Raw genomic sequence first — 21,719 nt, 5'->3', positions numbered from 1 at the left:
CAAGTTGCTAGGTCATGTCTGTTCTGGAAAGAAATCTCCTCCACCCGTCATATGTGCAATTTAAGGAAATCTTTTACTTCGGTAACTTTATAGTTAGGCTCAGGTAATGTTATGAGGTTTTTTATAGCACACGTTTTGGCTCCCATCTCTTCCTGTTGCCGAGTAAGGTCTTTTTTGTTGATGACTGGTATGATGTCATATTGGGCGATGTATTATGTTGCATTAAGCCATCCAGGAGCGCTCTGGCAAATGAAGCTGTAGACCTTGTCTTGTTTCATGTAATGGAATCCGTAGGTAACTGATGCACTCCGACACATCATTAAGGGCAGGTGCAGTCAGGATACAGAACTAGAGTTATGGAAAACAAGCACAGGGTTTATTCACACCAGTGCATCTGATTAAACAGATATCAGGTGTGTGGTCAATTTGTTTGGCGTTCGCTGCCCAGACTCTGAAAAAGCTTTAAGCTCTGTCTACGCAGAGCTAACTAGCACCTGTTTGCAGGTAAGCTGCGTGTGTTTCCTAAACAAGCAGCGCAGTGGTATGCAGGATGTTCTGCAAACAAACAGGATTGAGCAAGCAGAGAGGGAGCGATTCTATTTTATTGTCCCAACTCCGGGTTCAGAAAGACACTATCAGTTTTTTATTCTGCTCCGAAAATAATGTGTTTATATAGTGTTGACTGTTATACTTTTGCCATTTGTAAGTGTTGTGAATAGCATATTTAACTGTTGCCTATTTAGTGACCCCAGATAGAAGGAAAACAGAGTCTGCCTTCTTTGGATTCACATTTATGACCTTCAGATTGCTACATATGTCAGGGGCGAATGTTCAACGCATCCTGCTGGATAATAGAATTTTACTGACCAGCATAATAGTCATATGCGGAGCTAGCTACCAGTGAAGAACCAAACCGGGCATTCTTGTTGGTGCAGGCATCCAGACTCACCAGATCAAAAGTGCTTGGTCGATATTTTAATTTGTGTAACTCTTGTAATTCTCCCAATCCCCATATCAGCACTTTCTCTATTATCAAAAAAACTCTTCTTTTTTTGCCTAGTGACAGGTGAGATTTTATTATATTTTATTTATTTTTTCCCCTTAAGGCATATGCAATAAAAAAGATATCCCAAATCATAATGGGATACTTAACACTGTGTAGCCTGGGGCAGACGTTAAAATAACAGAGTGCTAGCGCAATGTGTCTATTTAGAATTATTTAAAACATCTTCAATTCTTAAGCAGAGCTTAAGCATACAAGCACGCATAGAGCGAATGGCCACTTTAATGGATTCTTTTACTGGCAAAGGTAGGCTTGACTGTAAGGACATGGAGACGAACATTATGAAGCTTCTCAACAGCACCTGACCGATTTACCAAATTATCTACTTTCTCAGTCTGTGGGATTTCACTTTTGTTCATTTGTCAAGATGACATATTGGTTGTCTTTTAGGGTCGAGACAAATTTATTTATTTTCTACAGAGCGTATGCTTTGAAAGGTTAATGAAACTGCTAGTTTAAATGTTAATAAAGGATACACAGATTAATAAAGAATGCACAAATACCGGTTCGAACACGTACAGGCAAAAATATTAAATTTTGTTGTTTTTTTGCTGCCTACTTATGAGCATTAATGTGTCTAGGATTTGAGGGCGTTTCATGACCTTTCTGCTTTCAATTACTTCTGTTTGATTGTGTTCGTGATAGATAATCAAATTCTTCAGCAGGCTGCAATGTGTTCCTCTAGTCAAGTCAAGTCAAAGAGATTTCATTACTCCCCTTACAGAGCAAACTGCTAGAAAAACATATCAACACCCACCTGTCCGCATTCATTGAATCTTCCGGCTGCCTTGACCGTTCACAATCAGGATTTCGTCCTCGACACAGCACAGAATCAGCTTTAGTCAATGTCATAGATAACATTCGAGTACAGACGGACGCTGGCCGAGCAGTAAATCTCATACTGCTTCACCTGTCCGCTGCCTTCGACACCATTTCACACCAGATTTTACTGGAAAGACTACAAACTATAGGAATACAGGACATGGCTCTAGACTAGCTAAGGAACTTCCTTAAAGGAAGAACCCAAACAGTAAACCTGGGTCCTTTCAGTTCCAAGACCACGTCGGTCACATAGGGAGATCCTCAAGGTTCTTGCCTCAGCCCCTCCCTTTTTAATGTGTACGTCGCTCCTCTGGCCACTCTCCTGAGAAACATTGGATTCACTCCACTCTCTTACGCTGACGATACTCAACTTCTTTTGATAAAGACTCCCCCAACACCAAAAATATTTTTTCAGAAGGCATGAAAACTATAACATCATGGATGAGCAATAACTTCCTACAGCTCAATGCAGGAAAAACAGAAATAATGCTATTCAAGGATGCAGTTACTAGCTGGGCACCGAGCTGGTGGCCCGAAGAACTAGGCCCGCCCCCCTCCCCTAAACCAGTGATTAAAAATTTAGGGGTTCTAATTGACAGCAAACTCAATCTGGATGAACACATAAATTCAACTAAACGTACATGCTTCCATGTCCTTGGCCTACTCCGTAGAGTATTCCATTTTCTCCCTCCTTCCACTCGGAAAACATTGATACATGCTCTAGTACTCAGCCGTCTGGACTTTAGCAATGCCCTACTTATCGCCGCAAAGGAGTCCTCCCTGAACAGCTTACAGGTGGTCCAGAACACGGCAGCTCTCCTGTTAGCCAGTGCACCCTACCGCACACCTTCTCTTCCCCTACTCCGTAAACTACACTGGTTACCTATACGCAAGAGGATCCAGTTTAAAATTTGCTGTTTGGTGTTCAAAGGCCCCAATCATATGGGACCAACATACTTGGCGGACAAACTAGTTAGGTATTCCCCTTCACGTACCCTCCATTCCCAAGGAAAAGGTCTCCTTACCATTCCAAGGATAAAACATACCAGATTGGGAGGCAAGTCATTTTCCTACCTTGCCCCCCAACTTTGGAACCAGTTACCTTTGGACATCCGGCTCTGTAACAACTACCTGTCTTTTATAAAAAAACTTAAAACAACACTTTTCTAAACTCATTCAGCCTTCACCCTTTTCGTCCTCAGCGCGGAGATACCCCACCCGGGGTGATTCAAGCGCGTTACAAATGACATAAATAAATAAATAAATAAGCGCACATATCACCCAAGTGTCTCATAGTGGACTTTGATGAGGACCTCTTTTACGTTTGCTAGCAATAAGTAGGTCTCCTGTGAGCAGCTTACTCTACTAAATTAGACTGATCCAGTCTTGGTAGCCGCCTGTGCCTTGTACGATGCAATAGGTCTCGCATTTACGCAAGTTTAAGCTACTGACATTGCAAATAACAATGCCTTTTGTTTTTTAAAAACATAAATAAAAAGCATTGTCATTTACAATGCCAATAGCTTAAACTCGCATAAATGCAAAACCTATTGCATTGCAAATGCTTGTTTTGTCTGGAATTGGGGTCGATAGGGAGTTGGTTCCTCCTGCTTGACTTTTAGTTCAAACTGGCGCTGCGGGTCATATCTGACTTGCGCAGACTCGCTTTGTCTGCTATCCGGACATTCTCCCCAGCAGAACTGTTGATCCGACGATTCCCAAAAGGAATGAGGAGAACGAGGATCAGGAACCTAGAACCTCTCCGGTGTCTTAATATTAGAGCGGTCACGGAAGTCGTATCTATGCTCAGAAGCTTCAGGTGGAGGCAAACCTGTATGAGAACCAGGGTTCTGTTGCTGCTGCCGCTGCATCTTGTTCCAAACCTTTTTAGGAAAGACTGGACGACCCCCCTTTTCAGGAGAGTGTTTAGACTGTGGCTGAGCAAATGGCCGAATGCCCAAGCTATTGCGACCTAAAGATTTATATACATCCGCAATGATAATCGGCAACTGTCGCTGCTGGTCCAAGTCTGGCACTGCCGCTAGGCGTTGACATACTTGTAAGCAAACCGCTTCACCTTTAATATTGGCTAGAATCATATCGGAGACAATAGGGAACATCCCACTAACTTAATTCCCAAATCCAGGGCTACACCAGCCCTGTGCTCATCCTGTAACTTCTTTAGAATGCTCAGCAGAACATTCATGGAGGGGGTGCCAAAGCACAGTGTATACACCAAAGCAAACACTGTCCCCCAGGTGGTGCAGTCAGCTAAAGCGGGAATCAGACCACTCGGCAAACTCATTGTAAGGATCCTGTGTTTTTCAACAGGAGTAGTGTGTGGAAAAACAGCTTCAATTTGCTCAAATTTCTGTGCAAGCCAAAATGGCAAGTCATCACAATTTTGAGGACGAGGGCCCATCATCAAATTAATCATGAAGGGACTAATGTCCAGACCACTGCCATGTCCTGGTGGGGGAGGAATAGCTCCAGCCGGAGCCGCTTAAAGCGCACGCAACATATTTTGTATGACACTTCTGTGAATATGAAGCAACTGCGTATATAACAGGCATAGCTCTGCGACAGTACCATTTATATACGTTGGATGCGGTGTAAAACCTGCCAAAACCGGGCCAAGTGGCCCCATCGATAGAAAAGGGGCCCCTACGAACAATAATAAGAGGGTGAGGAAGGGCACCATTAAACCAAACAGTATGCTCCCAGGCTGTCAACGGAACTTCAAGTAATGCATAAGGACGATATGCTGCCGGAGCCGTAGCCCTCGTATATCCGTGAAACAAATTATCATTCCCATCCACTGCGGGGAACGTAACCCAAGAATAAAAGACTTTGAAGCAAAAGCAGGGTCCACCTCGACAACAAAAATAATGTTAGCCCCTGCATTGGGGACTCCGTGTTGAGTCAAGTGTGCTGTAACCGCCAAGCGGTTAGGCGCCGTAATAGCGACCAGTTGTGCCATGTTTATAAATGGAAGAAAGAAACCAGGAAAATGGTAGTGTAAAACAGGGTAAAGAACAACCTTTTAAATTTCAAGCTTGAAAAACCTATAAATATACAAATATAGGAGGCTAAGCCCCCCCCCACCACGGACGTCTCCAGAAACCGGTGAGAGGGAAATTGTGGATAAGCACAAGCGCTACTCAGGGGTCTCAAGAATAAGTACCAGACCAAACTTTGGTGGCACCATGTTGCAGGGATTTTGCACAAACACAGATCTATGCGCAGGATTATAGGACCTTGGTGTATAGGGACTGAGTCACCCTACCACCTTAGTACCCATGAGCCCAGGACCGACTAGCTATAGTGTCTCACTTGCTCTCCTACTCACTCACAGAGAAACAAATGATTAGACACCCCAGAAGACAACACACCCAGATCTCTCAGGAATCACGGTAACAAGTCACACCCTTTCGCTCTCACTCTTGTACTTGTCCACAAAAAGATCTGACAGAGCCACTAGACAGTTTAAAATATTTATTTTAACTAATGTGCGCTAACATGTAGTATACGTGCCACAACAGGCAGGAAAATGCATCGTACAAATACAGTCAGCATAGCAGCTAGTCCATAAATCATGAAGGAAGATGTCATCATGGAAAGACAGTAGAGCGTAACCTCCCTCCCCTTGCTAAGAAGCCGTATTATTATATATAAGAAGATCTCTGGGCTTTGTTAGCAGACCCCATACCATGAATTTATGATGTTACAACGCATGCAATTACAACGCATGCTTTTACAACACAGTCTTTACATCGCAACTACCATTACATTGCATGATTTTACAACGCATGCCATTACAACGCATTTTTTAAAACTGCGATTACAACGCATTCCATTACAACGCATATCATTACAACGCATACCATTACAACACATAATACTTTTAGGGTAACAGTAGGGAAACTTGGTGGATAGTGTAGGGGTAAAACTTACTATTCCCACTCCAGTGAGTGCATCAGTAGGGTAAGTGTTGGATGGTGTAGGGGTAAAAATTACTATTCCCACTCCAGTGAGTGCGACAGTACGGAAAGTGTTGGATAGTGTAGGGGTAAAAATTACTATTCATATGTACCCCAAATCTCATAGACACCCTAATATTAAACAAAATCTCCATTACTTACCTTAGAATGCGTTGTATTGGCATGTGTTGTAATGGCATGCGTTGCAGTGACATGCGTTGTAATGGCATGCACTGTAATGGCATGCGATGTAAAGGCAATTGCGTTGTAACAGTTGTGTTGTAAAGGTAGATCGTTGTAATGACTGCGTTGTAATGGATGTTTCCCCATACCTTAGATTATAGATGGTGTATCTACATCATTGGTGCTATCTTGCTCCTCTCCCTGGAAAGGTCCCTCTCCAAGTGTGTGCTACCTATTTGTGTATTCTAAAAAGACCAAACTACGTTTGTCCAAACAACACCTGCATTGGCATTGTTGTTCTACCTTGCACAAAATGCTTAGTCAAAATCCCAGAAACATGCAGAGAGTGAACACAGCGATGAGTTCCTATGTAAAAACAGCCATAGAAATTATTGCAAAAATTAAAGACGTGTAGTAACGTGCGTAAAGCAGCAGGCAGGCTGCAGCGTGCTCATGCCAACTTAGTGAAGATGACAATGTCCCTATGGGCCACATGACATCAGATCAGCTCTTTCATGTCTCAATTTCTGCAAGAAATGGAAGGCCTGTCTCTTCAACCAGGAGCTTCGCCCTGCCTATGTTCCTGCTCCAGTGCCTGGATACCCTCATGGGTGATTAGCTGCGCCATACAAATCAACTTAACATAACATAACAGCATCTCCCAATCAAACATTTTGCGGCCATCGTGACTGATCCCTTGGTGTGTGATGTCTGTTGTGTCAACACATTTTGTTTACATTTTTCCTCTCCGTCTTCAGTCCCTCCAGTCTGGCTCTTTCTTCAGAACCATCTTGTTTTGCTTCAGTCCAATCATCGAGTTGACTGTGTGTGGTAGCACCTTTGGGTTTGAACTGTCCATTCCTGCTTTGCCCACAGCATCCAGGAACTTCTCCAAGTCTTCAGGTTCATCATACTCTCTCGTTTTAACATCCACAGTAATCCACAATCAAACTGATTCCAAGAGGCCTTATCTAATTTCTCCCTTGTGCAGTCATGGATGGATAGAGTTCAGGAATTCCTTCCTCTAAGCCTTTTTTCTCATTGGAGAGGTTTGCTGTTATGTATGTTTGCTGATATTCATAGTGGTATGGGCCATGCTTCCTCGCTGCCCGTATAATCTGCCTCACTTGTTGGTGCTGTAAACAACATGCTAGGATGCGTTGTGGTATGCCTGCTTTGTGGTCATACTAATACCTGGTTCCATGGGCCCTTTGGAATTTTAGTGATGAGTGAAATATATTTTGACCCAGGAAAGGTATCATATTGTATTTCTCGACTTTCAATGAGACTCCTGTAATTCCTAAGTTGTCTATCTTACTTCTGTTCTCTAAGTCAGTGTTTTTCTTGTCTAATTTCCAAATGTTTAGGCCCCATTCATGCCGATTGTCTAGCCTTTTCTAAACTTCCATCATCTGCTCATTGGTTGGTTCTAGGCAGCATTAAAAAGCAGTAATATCCTTTCTCACTGATAAACTTCCAATGCTGTGTGTGCTACTGTGGTATTTACTGAGCCTTAGTATTCGCACGTTCTTTAAGACTGAGTGGGATATGGATATTTATTCGGCCAGTTCCTTATCCTTTTGTTTAGGGTTGCCTTATTTGCAACAGCTTCTGAGAACAGAAGCTGTCTCACTGATTTTGCATTTGACATATGCAAGAAAGCAGTCGAGCTGTCCACCAGACGTAACACATCTGGGGCTACACCTTTATGCTCCTGATTCCTATGCCCTCTATTGGGCTGTATTGGAGTATACTGCCCAGAACAAACCCGAGCTGACATTATGGAAGAATCAGTGCAAGGCAAAGTCTTGGCTCCAGTATTCTTGTGTTGTCAAATGTTTTCCATGTATGCTGCTTAATCATTCAATAGAAAATAAGGAGGTACAAAAACTGCATAGCCTGATCTGTGTTTTTTATGTCCAGAAATATTCTCAGGTTGTGAAATATCAAGGTCCAGAAGCCCTGCCACTCCCTCACAGACAGACATACAGAATCCTCCTTCTCTCCTTATATGGCTTGCATCATGTCACATACCAAGATAGCTACTGCCAGAAGTTGCCCACATTCCTTCTTCTATTGCAATCTGTACCGGAGACACGTCTCTCACTTTCTTCACCGCCATCGTGAGTTCATCTCCTCTATGCCATGCCCCACTATCTCACCACTCTGTGGCCTGCCGACCTTCTCTTTTCGGTGATGATGTCCACTGTCCTGCGTGTACTCGCCCAGGCGCACTTCCATTTGGAGCCAATTCTCAATGCTTTCCGCTAACTGCCTTCACTGCATGTGTCCAGTTTGTGAGCTGCTCGCTCATCACTGGCCTCTGCACCTGCAGCTCCCCTCTCCGCTGTCACAGTCTCCGCTTGCACTTAGGCGACACCGCACAGGGTCTGGTGCCCACCAAAGGTAAGACCACCAACACACTGGCAGTGTGCTGATTATAGTTTCTAGTTGTGCCTAGGGCCTGCAGGTGTTGCGCCTGTCCATGCACTGATTTTGTTATTTTTGAAATATATTAGTTTAGGGGAGTCAGGACTGCATGCCCCCTTCATTGTCTATGTAACCAATATCGAGCAGTTCGTAACTGGTGGACTTTCCTTCCTGTTTGAATCAGGATACGCAACTCTGTGTCTCAGGACTTACTAACTAGGTGTTTATATTACCTTATTCAAGCTTTAATGAAAGTGTGATGGGGGGGAGGGGGGATACATTTGCTATTAATACAAAATACAAATATACAAAAAATACAAAAACACATTGTATTCCAATAATTATGGTTCTACTTTACTTTTCCTAGAGGACTGATAGAAGTTACTGACTTATCAAGGTTCCAGACTCTAAAATACTTGTGGCTGAACCATAACAAGGTAAGAAGTAAAGTTATCCTGAGCCTATTTACTGGCTAATTACTGAGTTCATGATTTAATTTTGATATCAATCAAGCAGCATTTATAAAGTGCATCTAATCACCCAGGAGGGTATCCAGGTGCTGAGGGTCTTGCTGCTTCAGGAGGCTTCAGTTGAACAGCCAGGTCTTGAGTGCCTTCTGCAATTCAAGGAGAGAGGGGGAGGTCCGGGGGTGCAGGGGTAGGTCGTTCTAATATTTAGCCATGAGGGAGAAGGAGCATCCTCCACAGTTGCTTTGGTGGATGTGGGGGGTGTGTGCGAGTGAGAGGGAGGTGGAGCGCAGGTGTCTGGAGGACTGGTGGAAGTTCAGGCGGTGATTGATCTAGGCTGGTCCTTGATTGTGCAGGGCTTTGTAGATGTGGATCAGGATCTTGAATTGACATCTCTTCTGTATGGGGAGCTAGTGGAGTTTCTTGAAGTGAGGGGTGATATGGGTCTGGCAGTGAAGTTATGTATGGCTTGCAGTCTCTGCAGGAGGTGAGTGGTAATTCCCACGTAGAGTGTGTTGCCGTAGTCCAGGCAGATGGTGACTAGGGCTTGAGTGACTGCACGTCTGGTGTTGATGGGGAGCCATTTGAAGCTTTTCCAGAGCATGCGAAGAATGAGGAAGCAGGTGAATAAGACAGCATTGATCTGGGTTTTCATGGTGTGTTTGCTGGCAATAATGCTGAGGTTATGAGCATGGTCTGCTGGTGTGGGTGAGGGTCCTAGTTCAGAGAGCCGCCAGGAGTCATTTCACAGGAAGGTGTTATTGCTGAAGATCCGCACTTCTGTTTTTCCAAGTTGTGTTTCAGGCAGTTGTTTTTCATCCAGTCGGCGATGCTTGTTATACACTTGTGGAAGTTGGCTCTTGTGGTGTTAGGGTCGTTTGAGAGCGAAATGATGAGCTGTGTGAGGATCAGGGCTTCCGTTTATACCAGTTCGGGGAGTGTTCTGATGTCATTGGTGGCAGCAATCAAGGCGATTTCAGTGCTGTGAATGGTACATAATCCGGATTGAGAGGTCTCCAGAAGATGGTTGTTCTCCAGGTGTTCTGTGAGTTGGCGGTTGATGGATTTTTGGAGGACTTTGGCAGGGAAGAGGAGCAGAGAGATGGAATGTAGATTTTGAGTTTGCTGGGGTTGGCGAACGGTTTCTTGAGAAGGGGTTTGACTTCTGTGTGCTTCCATTCTCTGGAAAGATTGTGATAGTGATAGAGGCGTTGAAGAGGGTAGTGAGCTCGCTGCTGATCTTCTTGCTCCTGAGGTTGAAAATGTGATGAGGACAGGGGTTTGTTGGGGCTCCTGAGTGGACTGAGTTGAAGATTGCTGTGGTGTTCTGTGTGATAAGTTGCTCCCAGGTGGTGAGTTGGTGGTTGGGGCTTGCTTCTGTGGGAGTGAGGTGGCCGAAGAGGTCGGATGGGGTGGGTTGGGGTTCAAAGTTCTTCATGTAGATGGTGGAGATCTTGTCGTGGAAGAAGACCGCCAGGGTGTCACAAAGTTCCTGGGAGGGGGTGATGAAGTTTTTGGTGGCTGAGGGGTTAGAGAACTCTCTGAGAATGTTGAAGAGTTCTTTGCAATGGCTTTGATGCGGTCAGCCAGTGCGTTTTTTTCATCTTCTACAGGAGCTGGTGGTGGTCGTTGAGGGGTGTCTTGAAAGTGGCTCTGTCTGCAGTTTCCATGCTGGTTTGCAATTTTCTTTCCAGTTGCTTGCGGTTTTCAGCTCCATGGTGGAACATCTGCCCTGTTTGGTGGATCTCTTGCGTTTGCTGGGCTTGATGGGGGCGACTCCATCGGCGCAGTTGGTGATCTAGGTGGTGAAGTTCTTGACAGCCTGTTCCAGGTTGGGTGCGGTGTCAGGGTGGGAGGTGTTGAGGGCTTTGGTCCATTGGCTCTCTGACACTTTGAACCAGCTGCAATGGGGAATACTGGGTGATTTGGGGACTGTGCTGGGGGGTCTGGTGATGGCAAAGCGGACAATGGCATGGTCAGTCCCGGTAAGCTTGGTGACATGACTATACTTGACTCCATTGCTGGCTGTGAAGATGGGGTCAAGTGTGTGTCCTGTGCTGTGTATGGGGCTGGTGACTAGTTGGCCGAGGTCAGTGTTGTTCTTGGTTTCGAGGAGCTCGGCAGTGTTGGTGCCGTTGAGGTCATCTAGGTGTAAATGGAGGTCTCTGAAGAAAATGTAGTCCTTGGAGTGTATGCAAGCAGGGCGATGAAGTTGGGAATGAACTCGGTGACATGAATGTACATTGCTCTGTTGCTGGCCATGAAGATGGGTTCAAGTATGTGTCCTGTGCTGTGTGTGGGGCTAGTGATTAGTTGGGTGAGGCCTATCTTGTTCACGGTGTATAGGAGGTTGGCGGTGTTGGTGTCATTGAGGTCGTCGAGGTGAAAATTGAGGTCTCAGAAGGAAATGTAGTCCTTGGAGTGTATGGTGGGTGCGGTGATGAAGTTGGGAATGGTGTTGCAGAAGCTGGGGCATGGTCCCCGAAGTCTGGAAGCGAGGGTGCCTCTCATGGTGGATTTGCTGTCTGTTTGGAGTTTAAAATTGAGGGTGCTCTATGATCAGGGTGAGGGTCACGATGGTGTCTGATGGTGTGCTTGCAGAGTGATCGTGTGTTGAGGAGGAGGAAGTTGAGATGCTATGAAGTAGGTGCGAAGTGTTGCTTGGTCAGCGTGGTGGTGGTCGTTGTGCGTGCAAATTCTCCAGTGTTGCAGGAGAAGTGGCAGTGCAGGCAGGTGAAAAGTCCTACCGTTAATCGCGGAGAGGTGCAGCAGCTGCACAGCTGCACTGAGCCCTCCATTAAGTAGGCCTGGGAAAAGGGAGGGGTGCTGGGTGGTGGTGGGCGCGGCTGGTGGGAAGCTGGAGGCAAGAGGCAGCAGAAACAGGCAGGAAAAGAGAAGGGGATGAAAAACGGGGCAAAATACAGGAAAAGAAGGTAAAACACAAGAAAAGCAGAAACAATACAAGAAACAGGCACAATACAAGAAAAGCAGACAAAGACTAGCAGATAGAGGCAGAATCAATCAGACAGAAGCAAAAGGGGTGGAACAGGCAGAAGGGAGTGGAAACAGCAAATTGGAGCAGAATGGGCAAACGAAAGAGAGGTAAGGCAGAAGGACCATAGGCAGGGGTCAGCAGGCGGCACAAGCAAACAGCCTGCTGAACATGCTTAACAATGTTCAGCATTCCATCCATCATCCTTGTGTGTTGCTATAAGTTGCCCATAGTGGGAAGGGTATCCCCGGACGTGGGTCCCGTGCACGCTATGCCACTCAATTCAAGCTATCTGGCTGAAGAGTGGGGGGGGGGAACCCCGAAACCGGTCCTAGGATGCTTGTTTCTGGTCCAGGGAGGACCTGGCTTGGCAGTTCGGGCTGGACTGTTCCCATGAGTAACAGGGTCCAGACTGATTTGCATATGGCCAAGTCTAAACTGGGGTGACATGGTGAGCACAGAATGATGGCTTTAACCCAGATCTCTTGACTGGGGGTGAATGTTTTGATTTGTTCAGCATCCCGTCCTTCAATTGTGTGTCTTTTGAGGTATTAGCATCAGCAGATGTCAGTGGTGGAGTTTTGCTGAGGGCGGTGGTAAGCTGTAGTGACCTTGTTCCAACGTCTGTGAGGGTAGCGGTGGTGTATAGTTGGTTTGGTTAAAGAGAAGTAGACGCAGAGTGGGTAGTTCAAAGGAGCTTGGAGGTGTGGCTGACGGTGAAGTTGTCACTGGCAGAGAAGATGGTGTCCTGCTGAGTGGGTTGGGGAGGTGACCCGTTGTTTGAGTCCCACGGTGCCGAGGTTCTCCAGCCTGGACACAGTGATCTTGTCATTGGGTTTGTCCAGGTGAAAGTTGAGGTCACCAAGGATGTGGAGGTGAGAGTGTGGGGTGCAATGAAGTCAATGATGGAGTCTCTGAAGGGTGGATGGAGTCCAGGGGGTCTGTAGATGAGGATGCCGCAGAAGGTAGTGTTCAAGTTGGTCTGGACCTGGGAGTGGAGGTGCTCCACATTGGCAAGTAGTCATCCGAGTGGGTGGTGAGGCGGAGGGTGCTTTTGTGTACGATGGCGATACCTCTACCTGGTTTGTTGATGCGGTCCTTGTGATGATAAGATCCATGTAGGCATCCGGGATGGCAGTGGCGGTGTCCGGGACGAAGGTGGGGTTCATCTAAGTTTCCATGAGGAAGGTGATGTCGGGGTAGACGGAGTCGAGTAGGTCCCAGATTTCCACAGCATCTTTTTGGGGGGAGCGTGTGTTGAACAGGATACAACTGAGGCGGTTGGGTCCGGTATTTGTCAGTCATGCAGTAAGTGGGGCTGGTGTGCATTGGCAGACAAAGGTACACCTGGAGTTTCTGTGGGAAAATGAGCCCTGGGTGTCATTTGCCGATGCTAGGTAGTAGGTGGGGTGGCATCCATTGTTGAGGGCATGGAGGGTGCTGGGGTCATAGTGGCGCATGGTCCGAAGACCAGGGTCCGTGGTGCTGGGCGCAGTCCAGGTGCCTTCAGTGCGCCGTAGGCTGGGCCACAACGCGACCCCCATTGAGTAGCATGAGGGGGAGGGCTGGACAGCTTGTAACAGCAGGAAGCCCCGGGGGACAAGCATGGGCTCAAAGTGTTGCTTGGTTCACATTATACTGGCTGTGATAAAAAGCTCAGCTCAGGAGAGGAACACGTTTGTTGTGACACATCAGGTCTCCGGTATAATTCAACTTAATGAGTGTTTCACAGGCTAAGTTTTTTAATTGCTTGATATATTTCTTAACACGTCTTTTTTAATGGATTTTGGCTATGGTCTTCTGTTTCCTTTATAAGTGTGTCACTTGGTATATGAAAGTTTATGAAACTGTAATTACTAAATATTAATTTGTGACACATTATATGGCCTTCTGGCTCTGATAAGGTCGGAATTGGCGAAATACGTATTTGCTAGAATGGAGGAATAATAAAGATGACTTTAGAATATCCTCGGAGACTGTAATCAGGTACGCAACGCCAATTGGGCTAAAAGGGCTTCAGTCCCCCCGCCCCCCCCCCCCGTCGTGTCGGTCAGACCGTGCTGAGACAGCTTCCCGGGCACACAAACAGCCGCACCCGAACACCTCACAGGTCTTTAAAAGACCATTTACTTGTTAATGAGGCTGTGTTGTTCTTTCACCCCTCCTTAGAGCCCCTGCATCTTTACTCTGCGATTGCTGGAAGTATTAGCCCCCCCGAAAGTTTTATTAGACCCCCACCCAAAAAAAAATTCACTCTAGTTGCGCCTCTGACTGCAATGCTCATTCTTTGGATGACTGGAAAAGGAGAGTGCTTAAGGGATCATTGTTTAACTGTTTGGGATTTTCCCACTGAGTAGCCAGCCACTCATTCTCTCTGGAAGCATTATTGACTTTGAGACTACAAAAATTGATGTGATTACATAGGCTGTGTGTGCCCATTTTCTCATGGATGCCATTGGCAGTGATAAAGCTTTTCATGAACATTTTTTTAGATCCTTCTTAAAGACACTACTCAACTCTCCTAGTATGTAGTCTTTGTAACTATAGAATTATGGGATATTCCCTCTAGACATCTTTCAAGGTTTGCTTTACAATAAAGGTCCTCGCTTCTTCATGAAAATGCAAGCTGTTTTGCTTTTTATTTTAACTGTCATGCTTTACACTGACTTGGCAGGGACCATTTATAGAAAACTGTTGAGTTTTTTGGCGTAAACCAGTGAAAAGTTAATTCCATCTCGTATAAAAGTTCCACTTCACCTCTGCTAGCAGAAGTATACCACAAAATCACAGCCCGTCTTACCCCTCTCCATTTCTTAAGCCCACCACCAAGATGTGTCCACCAACAAGATGTTTCCATAAAACACAACGGGGATACTAAAAATTTCTCCCTGGAGGTAACATAACTGTGTGGAGAAATGGGCACCTTGCCCACATATTTAACTTATTCAAAAGCTCAAAGATTGTCCAGGAAAATGGCAATAGTCGGAAATTTTGAGGGAGAGGAAATATTTTGGATTTTACCTGCATTATTGTGGGAAGGAGCTTAGATTATTACAACACACTATCTTCAGGTTCCAAAAATGTGGGTCTGTCTGATTCCAATCTACTGGACAATGTCATGACCAGAACAAACACAGTAAAAAACATGCACTATAAAGTCTCAATATAACAACCCTTGCCTTCTACACCCCCGTTAGCCTGTCTTAGATGTGTACAGCAGAATCCAAGTTTAGCATCCGTATTTCCACCCAATGTGTAGCCCTGAGTGGGCAGTGTCTGTCATTAACTACTTTGCCCGACTAAGCCATCTCTAAAGATGTTCTCCAATTACCCAAATGTTTTGCACCATTTGGGATTTAATGTGATGTAACGAACATGCTTAAAAGTCAGGGAGGTCCGAAGTGAACAACCTCTTTGCCCAAGGGTTTTGCCCAAACAGTGCCCCCTCACTTTGCGCCACCTCCAACAGAATGTGATGCCACAAAAAGCCCTTGGCAAAGCCAAGAAATAAAATGCTTCCTACTCTTGCTCTCTTCTCATTCCCTCTAGTCAGCAGTGAGATTCCTTCATGAGGGTGATGGGTGACAGAGAATGTGACATGGGCTCACAGGGGTTAGGGGTGCTTCTTAACCCCTTTGCTGCTAGGCCTCCCCCCCCTGTGCTAAGCCTTTTTTTGGCTATTTGGGGTAGTTTGCGCTTAGGCCCCTGTAACTTTTTGACCACATAAGGTATCCATGCCAAATTTGCGGCCTTTTCTTCCAACATCATGGGAATTCTAAAAGTACCCAGGGTTTGTGGATTCCCCTGGAGGGGACCCAGAAATTAGCCAAAATACAGCTAGATTTTGATTTTTTGGGGAAAAATGGGACAAAAAGTGCTGCAAATGAAAGCATCTGGGTTTTTCCCTGCAAATGGTATCAAAAAAGAGTTAGTTGGGCTGAAATCACCATTTCCCAGCTTTTAGGGAATGACAGACTTTTGTCAGAAAACCAAAATCTTTTACACAGTTTTGGCATTTTTCTGGGACATAGCCTATTTTTGTGCTTTCAACCTCCTTCCAGTTAATGGTGGAAATGGGTATGAAAGCAATAATGGATCCTGGAAAGCTATACATTTTAGAAGAGTAGACAAAATTCTGAATCCAGCAAGGGGTCATTTTTGTAAATCCATCAAGGTTTCTTTATAGAAACTAACAGTTAAATATCGGACAAGTTGAAAATTAGTTGAAACAAACTGCCTTTAGTGTCAATGTTTTCACCTGTAACTTCTAATTATGACAGCTCCTTGAAAGCAATATACCGTTACATCCGCTGGACCTTACTGGTTGTGGGGATATATAGGACTTGTAGGTTCACCAAGAACCCGACGGACCCACAGCCAAAAACTGAGTAGCGTCTTGCAATGGTTTTTTATTATGTACCGGGTATATAGCAATTATTCTGGGAAAATGTATACATGGAAAAATGTGTATGAAAGACACCTATGTATTTCTGAAATGGGAACAAAATATAGAATTTAGAAACAGTAAATATTTGCACATTTGCGAAATTGGGAATACTCATACTAGCATGAGAATGATCGGTCAGTTGTATCAGGAGACGGGGGAACGCTGGGTGGGACGAAATTTGTGGATCCATGCAGATTCCAGAACTCCCGGCAGAGTCCGTACAATAGGATCAACGCGTCTGTCGACATACCAAGCGTGATGTGAGACTCTGAAGTCGGTCGAGTTGTTACACACGAAGTATGCTTTAGAGCCTGCTGACCCATTACGTTGAATGATTGTCTGTATGAATGTCAAGCATTTGAGGCCTAAGTATACACATTTTTTATGATTTGAGCACTGATTTGCAGAGTGACTTCTCTATTGATCCTGATGAATGCCACGAACACTTTTGTCACTAGGCAGAAACATGTTGATCAATTTATAGGGTAACTTTAACCCTATACTCACTTGCTTTTTAATATCTATCATTTAGGCAGGAAGAATAAAATTGTTGCCCCTAAATAGATAGTTTTTAATCTCACTTTTTTTGCACTCTGCCCCTCATCACCATTCCGAGTTGGTAGTTCCAACACGTGCTTTTGCACTCCTGCTCCTTCCCCTTTTGGGTTAAGTCAAAGCCCACAGGGATACCTTGCGGTCCCCGTGTGTTGGAGGAACCCAATGATGAAGCATGTCACCCTCGGGTGAGTGAGGGTTTTCGTCCATAATTGGCACATGCCCAAGAATACGACAACATTTAGGTTTTAGTGTGCTACCCTATATTCTATGTGAGATTGATTCCAGAACTTTCCCACACAGAAATTTGAGAAAAAAGTGATTTTTTCAGCGAAATTTGAGGTTACACAGGTAGGAGAATGTTGGGGGACCCACGCAAGCCATACCTCGCTGGACTCCCCCGGGTGTCTAGTTTCCAGAAATGTGTGGGTTTGGTAGGTTTCCCTAGATGGCCGCCGAGCCCAGGTCCAAAAATTCATGGGACTCCCCCTTGCAAAACCAGGTTGGTTTGTGATAGGTAATTTTGATGTTGCCTCAATAGGTTTTGTGCCCTTGCCTGTCGCAGGTCCTTGACCCACCCATGTAAGTGAGGTACCATTTATATCGGGAAACCTGGGGGAATGCTGGGTAGGAGGACATTTGTGGATCCACGCAAATTCCAGAACTTTTCCACACAGAAATTTGAGAAAAAAGTGGTTTTTTCAGCAAACTTTGAGGTTTGCAGGGGATTCTGGGTAGGAGAATACTGGGGGACCCACGCAAGCCATATCTCGGTAGACTCCCCCGGGTGTCTAGTTTCCTGAAATGTGTGGGTTTGGTCGGTTTCCCTAGATGGCCGCCGAGCCCCGGGCCAAAAACTCATGGGACCCCTTGCAAAACCAGGTTGGTTTGTGATAGGTAATTTTGATGTCTTATCCATAGGTTTTGGGCCCTTCCCTTCTTCGGATACTTGGCCCACCCATACAAGTGAAGTACCATTTCTATTGGGATACTTGGAGAAATGCTGGGGGGTTGAACATTTGTTACTTTCTGCAGTGTGAACATTTGAGCACATTAATGCAAGGAAAATGTCACAGTCACATTTTGAGGTTTGCAGGCCATTATGGGTAAGATAACTAGTTGGGATCCACAAGAGAGATATCAACATGTACTCCCATGGGTGTTTAGTTTATGACAAAATCTACAGTTGGTAGGTTATTCTTAGCTGAAATGTACACATTGGCAGAGAGACAATAAAGACAAAGATTACTGCACAGCCATCTATTCCTCAAGCACTCACACATACTGGTTGGATTTGGCATGCGGGCGAGTGATGCTTCAATATATAAAATATTATTAACAAGAGATTTCCCAAAAATGAAATGCACTGTCAATAATTGAAAGGACAAGAAACTGAACCATTGACTCACAGCTTGTGAGCTGTAAAGCTACGACAAGGCACCAACCTCTTTACAGGCCAGTCATACACCTTTCATACGTGTGACACATAAAAAACCATTCACACCGCCAGCCGCGGGCCCAGCACATTACAACACTCTCACCAGCAGACAGCGCCATCCAATGGCCTATCACTTTCACACGCCCACATTCCTGACACAGCAACCACACCAGCTCATGGATTGCATGGAGTGGCGTTTGACTAGCAGTGTGTGTAGTGACCAGCAGCTAGTTACTACTCACACACCGCCAGCCAAGTGCCAGTCCACGTACACCGCCAGCTGAGCGACAGTCCACGCACACCGCCAGCCAAGCCCCATTCCACACAAACTGCCATCTAAGCGCCAGTCCATGCACACTGCCAGCCAATCACCAGTCCACGCACACCGCCAGCCAAGCACCAGTCCACGCACACCGCCAGTCAAGCACCAGTCCACGCACACTGCCAGCCAATCGCCAGTCCACGCACACCACCAGCCAAGCGCCAGTCCAAACACACCGCCAGCCACGCGCCAGTACAAACACACCGCCAGCCAAGCTTCAGTCCACGCACACAGCCAGCCAAGCGCCAATCCAAACACACTGCCAGCCAAGGGCCAGTCCATGCACACCACCAGACAAGCACCACTCCACGCACACCGCCATCACATTTAGGATTTTTTTATACAAGTAAGAAAACACAAACAAATTGCAAATAGATACAAATCTATTAACACAAAATCTGAAACTAAAAACACTACACAAATGCCAACCTTGAAACTGAACAAAAAATATTAATAGAGGCCAGGCAGTTCACTTTACCACTCATGGATGCTCTCAAAACCTATTTTGCGTGTGGTACATTCTAAAACAAGCAGGCACACACAGCCCAGGGTTAGAAGGACACTCGGGGCAGTACATACGAGTCTCCTTCCGCGTACCTCTTCTCCAACAGACTCTACATCTCCGACTGGTAAAGTCTTTTGAGGGTGTGGTAGGAATGTGATCAGGAAAGTGGCGATCTTTTAATCTAGCAACATCCTCCACCACTCCAACTCTAGGAACACTTGCCTGTTCCACTAAACAAGGCTGCCTATTACAGACTCCTGAAACTTAGCAAAAGTCATCTTTGACTCAGGACAAGAATCCTTGAATACAACAAAAGCATTAAAGGTTGCCAAGTGAAAAAGATGGATAGCCAACTTCTTATATCAAATGGAAGCCTTACGAAGAGCAGTGTAAGGTTCCAACCTCTGATCTACTCTTTCAACACCACCCATGAGCCTATTATAGTCTAAAATACACACAGGCTTGCGCGCTTCAGCAACCTGACCCCAAACAGTCACAGGTGAAGTGCTTTCATCATGAAGAGTAGTCAGCATATAGACATATCTCCTGTCTGAAAACTTCACAGCTATAAGTTCCTTGCAACGCAACGCTCTGCACAGTTCCCGCACAAGCTTTTGTCAAACTAGTTCTTTAGGGAAACCATCACGTTTAGAGCGGATTGTGCCACAAGCAACAGTGTCCACTTTGGCCAATTCCCTGAACAACTGCTCACCAGTGTAAAAGTTATCCACATATAAATGGCGCTCAGCAAACACTTTGGGGGAATACGACGCTTCAGAGTCACTGACCTCCTCATTTCTGCCACCCGTTTTCCTGCCTGTTCCCGCCTCCCGCCGCCGCAGTTCCAGCAAGCGCGGCCGCGGAGTGGAGGTGGGGACCACACATCCCAGGCTCCTCAGCGGCAGGCAAGCCGCGAACATTGTTTCCGCGCCCGGAGGCGTATTTAACGGAAGGCCAGTCCCGGCAGAGCGGGCGCTCAGCAAACACTTTGGGGGAATATGACGCTTCAGAGTCACTGACCTCCACATTTCTGCCACCCGTTTTCCTGCCTGTTCCCGCCTCCCGCCGCCGCAGTTCCAGCAAGCGCGGCCGTGGAGTGGAGGTGGGGACGACACATTCCAGGCTCCACAGCGGCAGGCAAGCCGCGAACGTTGTTTCCACGCCCGGAGGCGTATTTAACGGAAGGCCAGTCCCCGCGTCGCGGTACCGCGCGCGGGCAGCGCCGGGCTAAGCCCGGGCAAAGGGCGGGCCGTCTGTGGCCGTCAGGGGCCTGAGGAGGCCGGGCTGGGCCACCCCCTATGGACCTGTAGTTCAACGCAGATCATACCCTCAGGTGACTGTTACATACACACGGGCGGTTGCCTTATTAAATCACTGTTGTTGGTTGCATTAGGGTGTGTTTAGAATTGCACAAGTATGAATAGACGTAAGGGTGCGGTGGGGACACTTGATGCATTTATGATCAGGGCAGAGAGTTTACTCACGCATGAGATCGAGCTAACTGAGCGGCGATTGTCCTTAGATTTACTAACGGCTCAAAGACGCTCTTCATTGGAAGCTCTAACCCAGGGAGACATGCTACATCCCCGGCTCTATGTATCACCTACCCTTTCTCCCATGTCTGAGGCACCTCTTCCCCAATCCTCCTTATTAGTAATTCCGGACTCCCCCTCTGTTACTATTTTAAGTAGACAAAAAGTTCGGACCCGTTCCCGCAATCCTAAAAATTCGACAGAGTCTAAACCTAAGGAACCACCGGCCAAACGCAAAAGGGGCCCCAACCTCACATCCAAATCCCACAATCGCTCTGGAGCTTTTAGTGTTGTTCCTTTACAAATTTCAGCTGTTTCAACTACTGCGTCCGTTGGTACCCAAACTGATGATATAACTTGCCCCCCAAGCAAAGATGACATTATGACTGCCATGGAGTCGGGCTTGAGAGCAATAGTTAGCCATTCCAAGGCTTTATTTGATAAAAACTTCTCTCTTTTACAGGAAAGACTTGCATGTATGGAGCAATTGTTAACCCGGGAGCCAGTTTCTGATCTCCCGGTTGTTAACCGCAATCCCTTAATTACAACTACTCATACGCAGGGGGATCTCGATAACCTAGGTCCCAGGACGGCTGACGCTAACAATAGGACCCAGTGTCCACCTAGTAGCTCACAGCAACAGCACTCTGCAATTGTCCCCCCTCGAACATCGGACCCTGAAGTAAGACAACCCACCATAGATCCAATGCCGCCAAAGACTTTTCCTAAAACTGAGGTTCTGAATCTTCCCCCTGCCTCCTATCCTTATGTGATAATTTTGGCAGGAGTTCCCTGCTTGTCGGGTTCTAGGAAGGAGTCATGGGTGGATCTTCGAAACAAATGTGTGGATTGGCTAAGGAAACACAAAGGGTTTGACCCGGCCAGACTGCACGAAATCTTAATGGTGCGAAGAGTGGAATGGGTGGGCGAATCTGCTAAAAACATTATATGCGATTGTATTGTTATCAATTTTTGTAGTCCCC

General features: G+C 46.1%; 1 protein-coding gene across 3 annotated transcripts in view; it reads left to right on the top strand.

Annotated features, from left to right (window-relative positions):
• The window catches only part of LRRC72 (leucine rich repeat containing 72), a 201,635-nt gene that overhangs the window by 67,302 nt on the left and 112,614 nt on the right, over positions 1–21,719 (top strand). For all 3 annotated transcript variants that reach the window (XM_085630800.1, XM_085630802.1, XM_085630801.1), the window contains exon 4: positions 8,846–8,915. In XM_085630800.1, coding sequence (XP_085486926.1) covers positions 8,846–8,915 — 70 coding nt within the window. The remainder of the gene's footprint in view (positions 1–8,845; positions 8,916–21,719) is intronic.

The sequence above is a fragment of the Triturus cristatus genome, chromosome 10 (assembly GCF_964204655.1).
Source record: "Triturus cristatus chromosome 10, aTriCri1.1, whole genome shotgun sequence".
NCBI classification, from domain to species: Eukaryota; Metazoa; Chordata; class Amphibia; order Caudata; family Salamandridae; genus Triturus; species Triturus cristatus.
The sequence above is the reverse complement of the archived record's forward strand: the minus strand, read 5'-3'. Positions and strand labels throughout refer to the sequence as shown.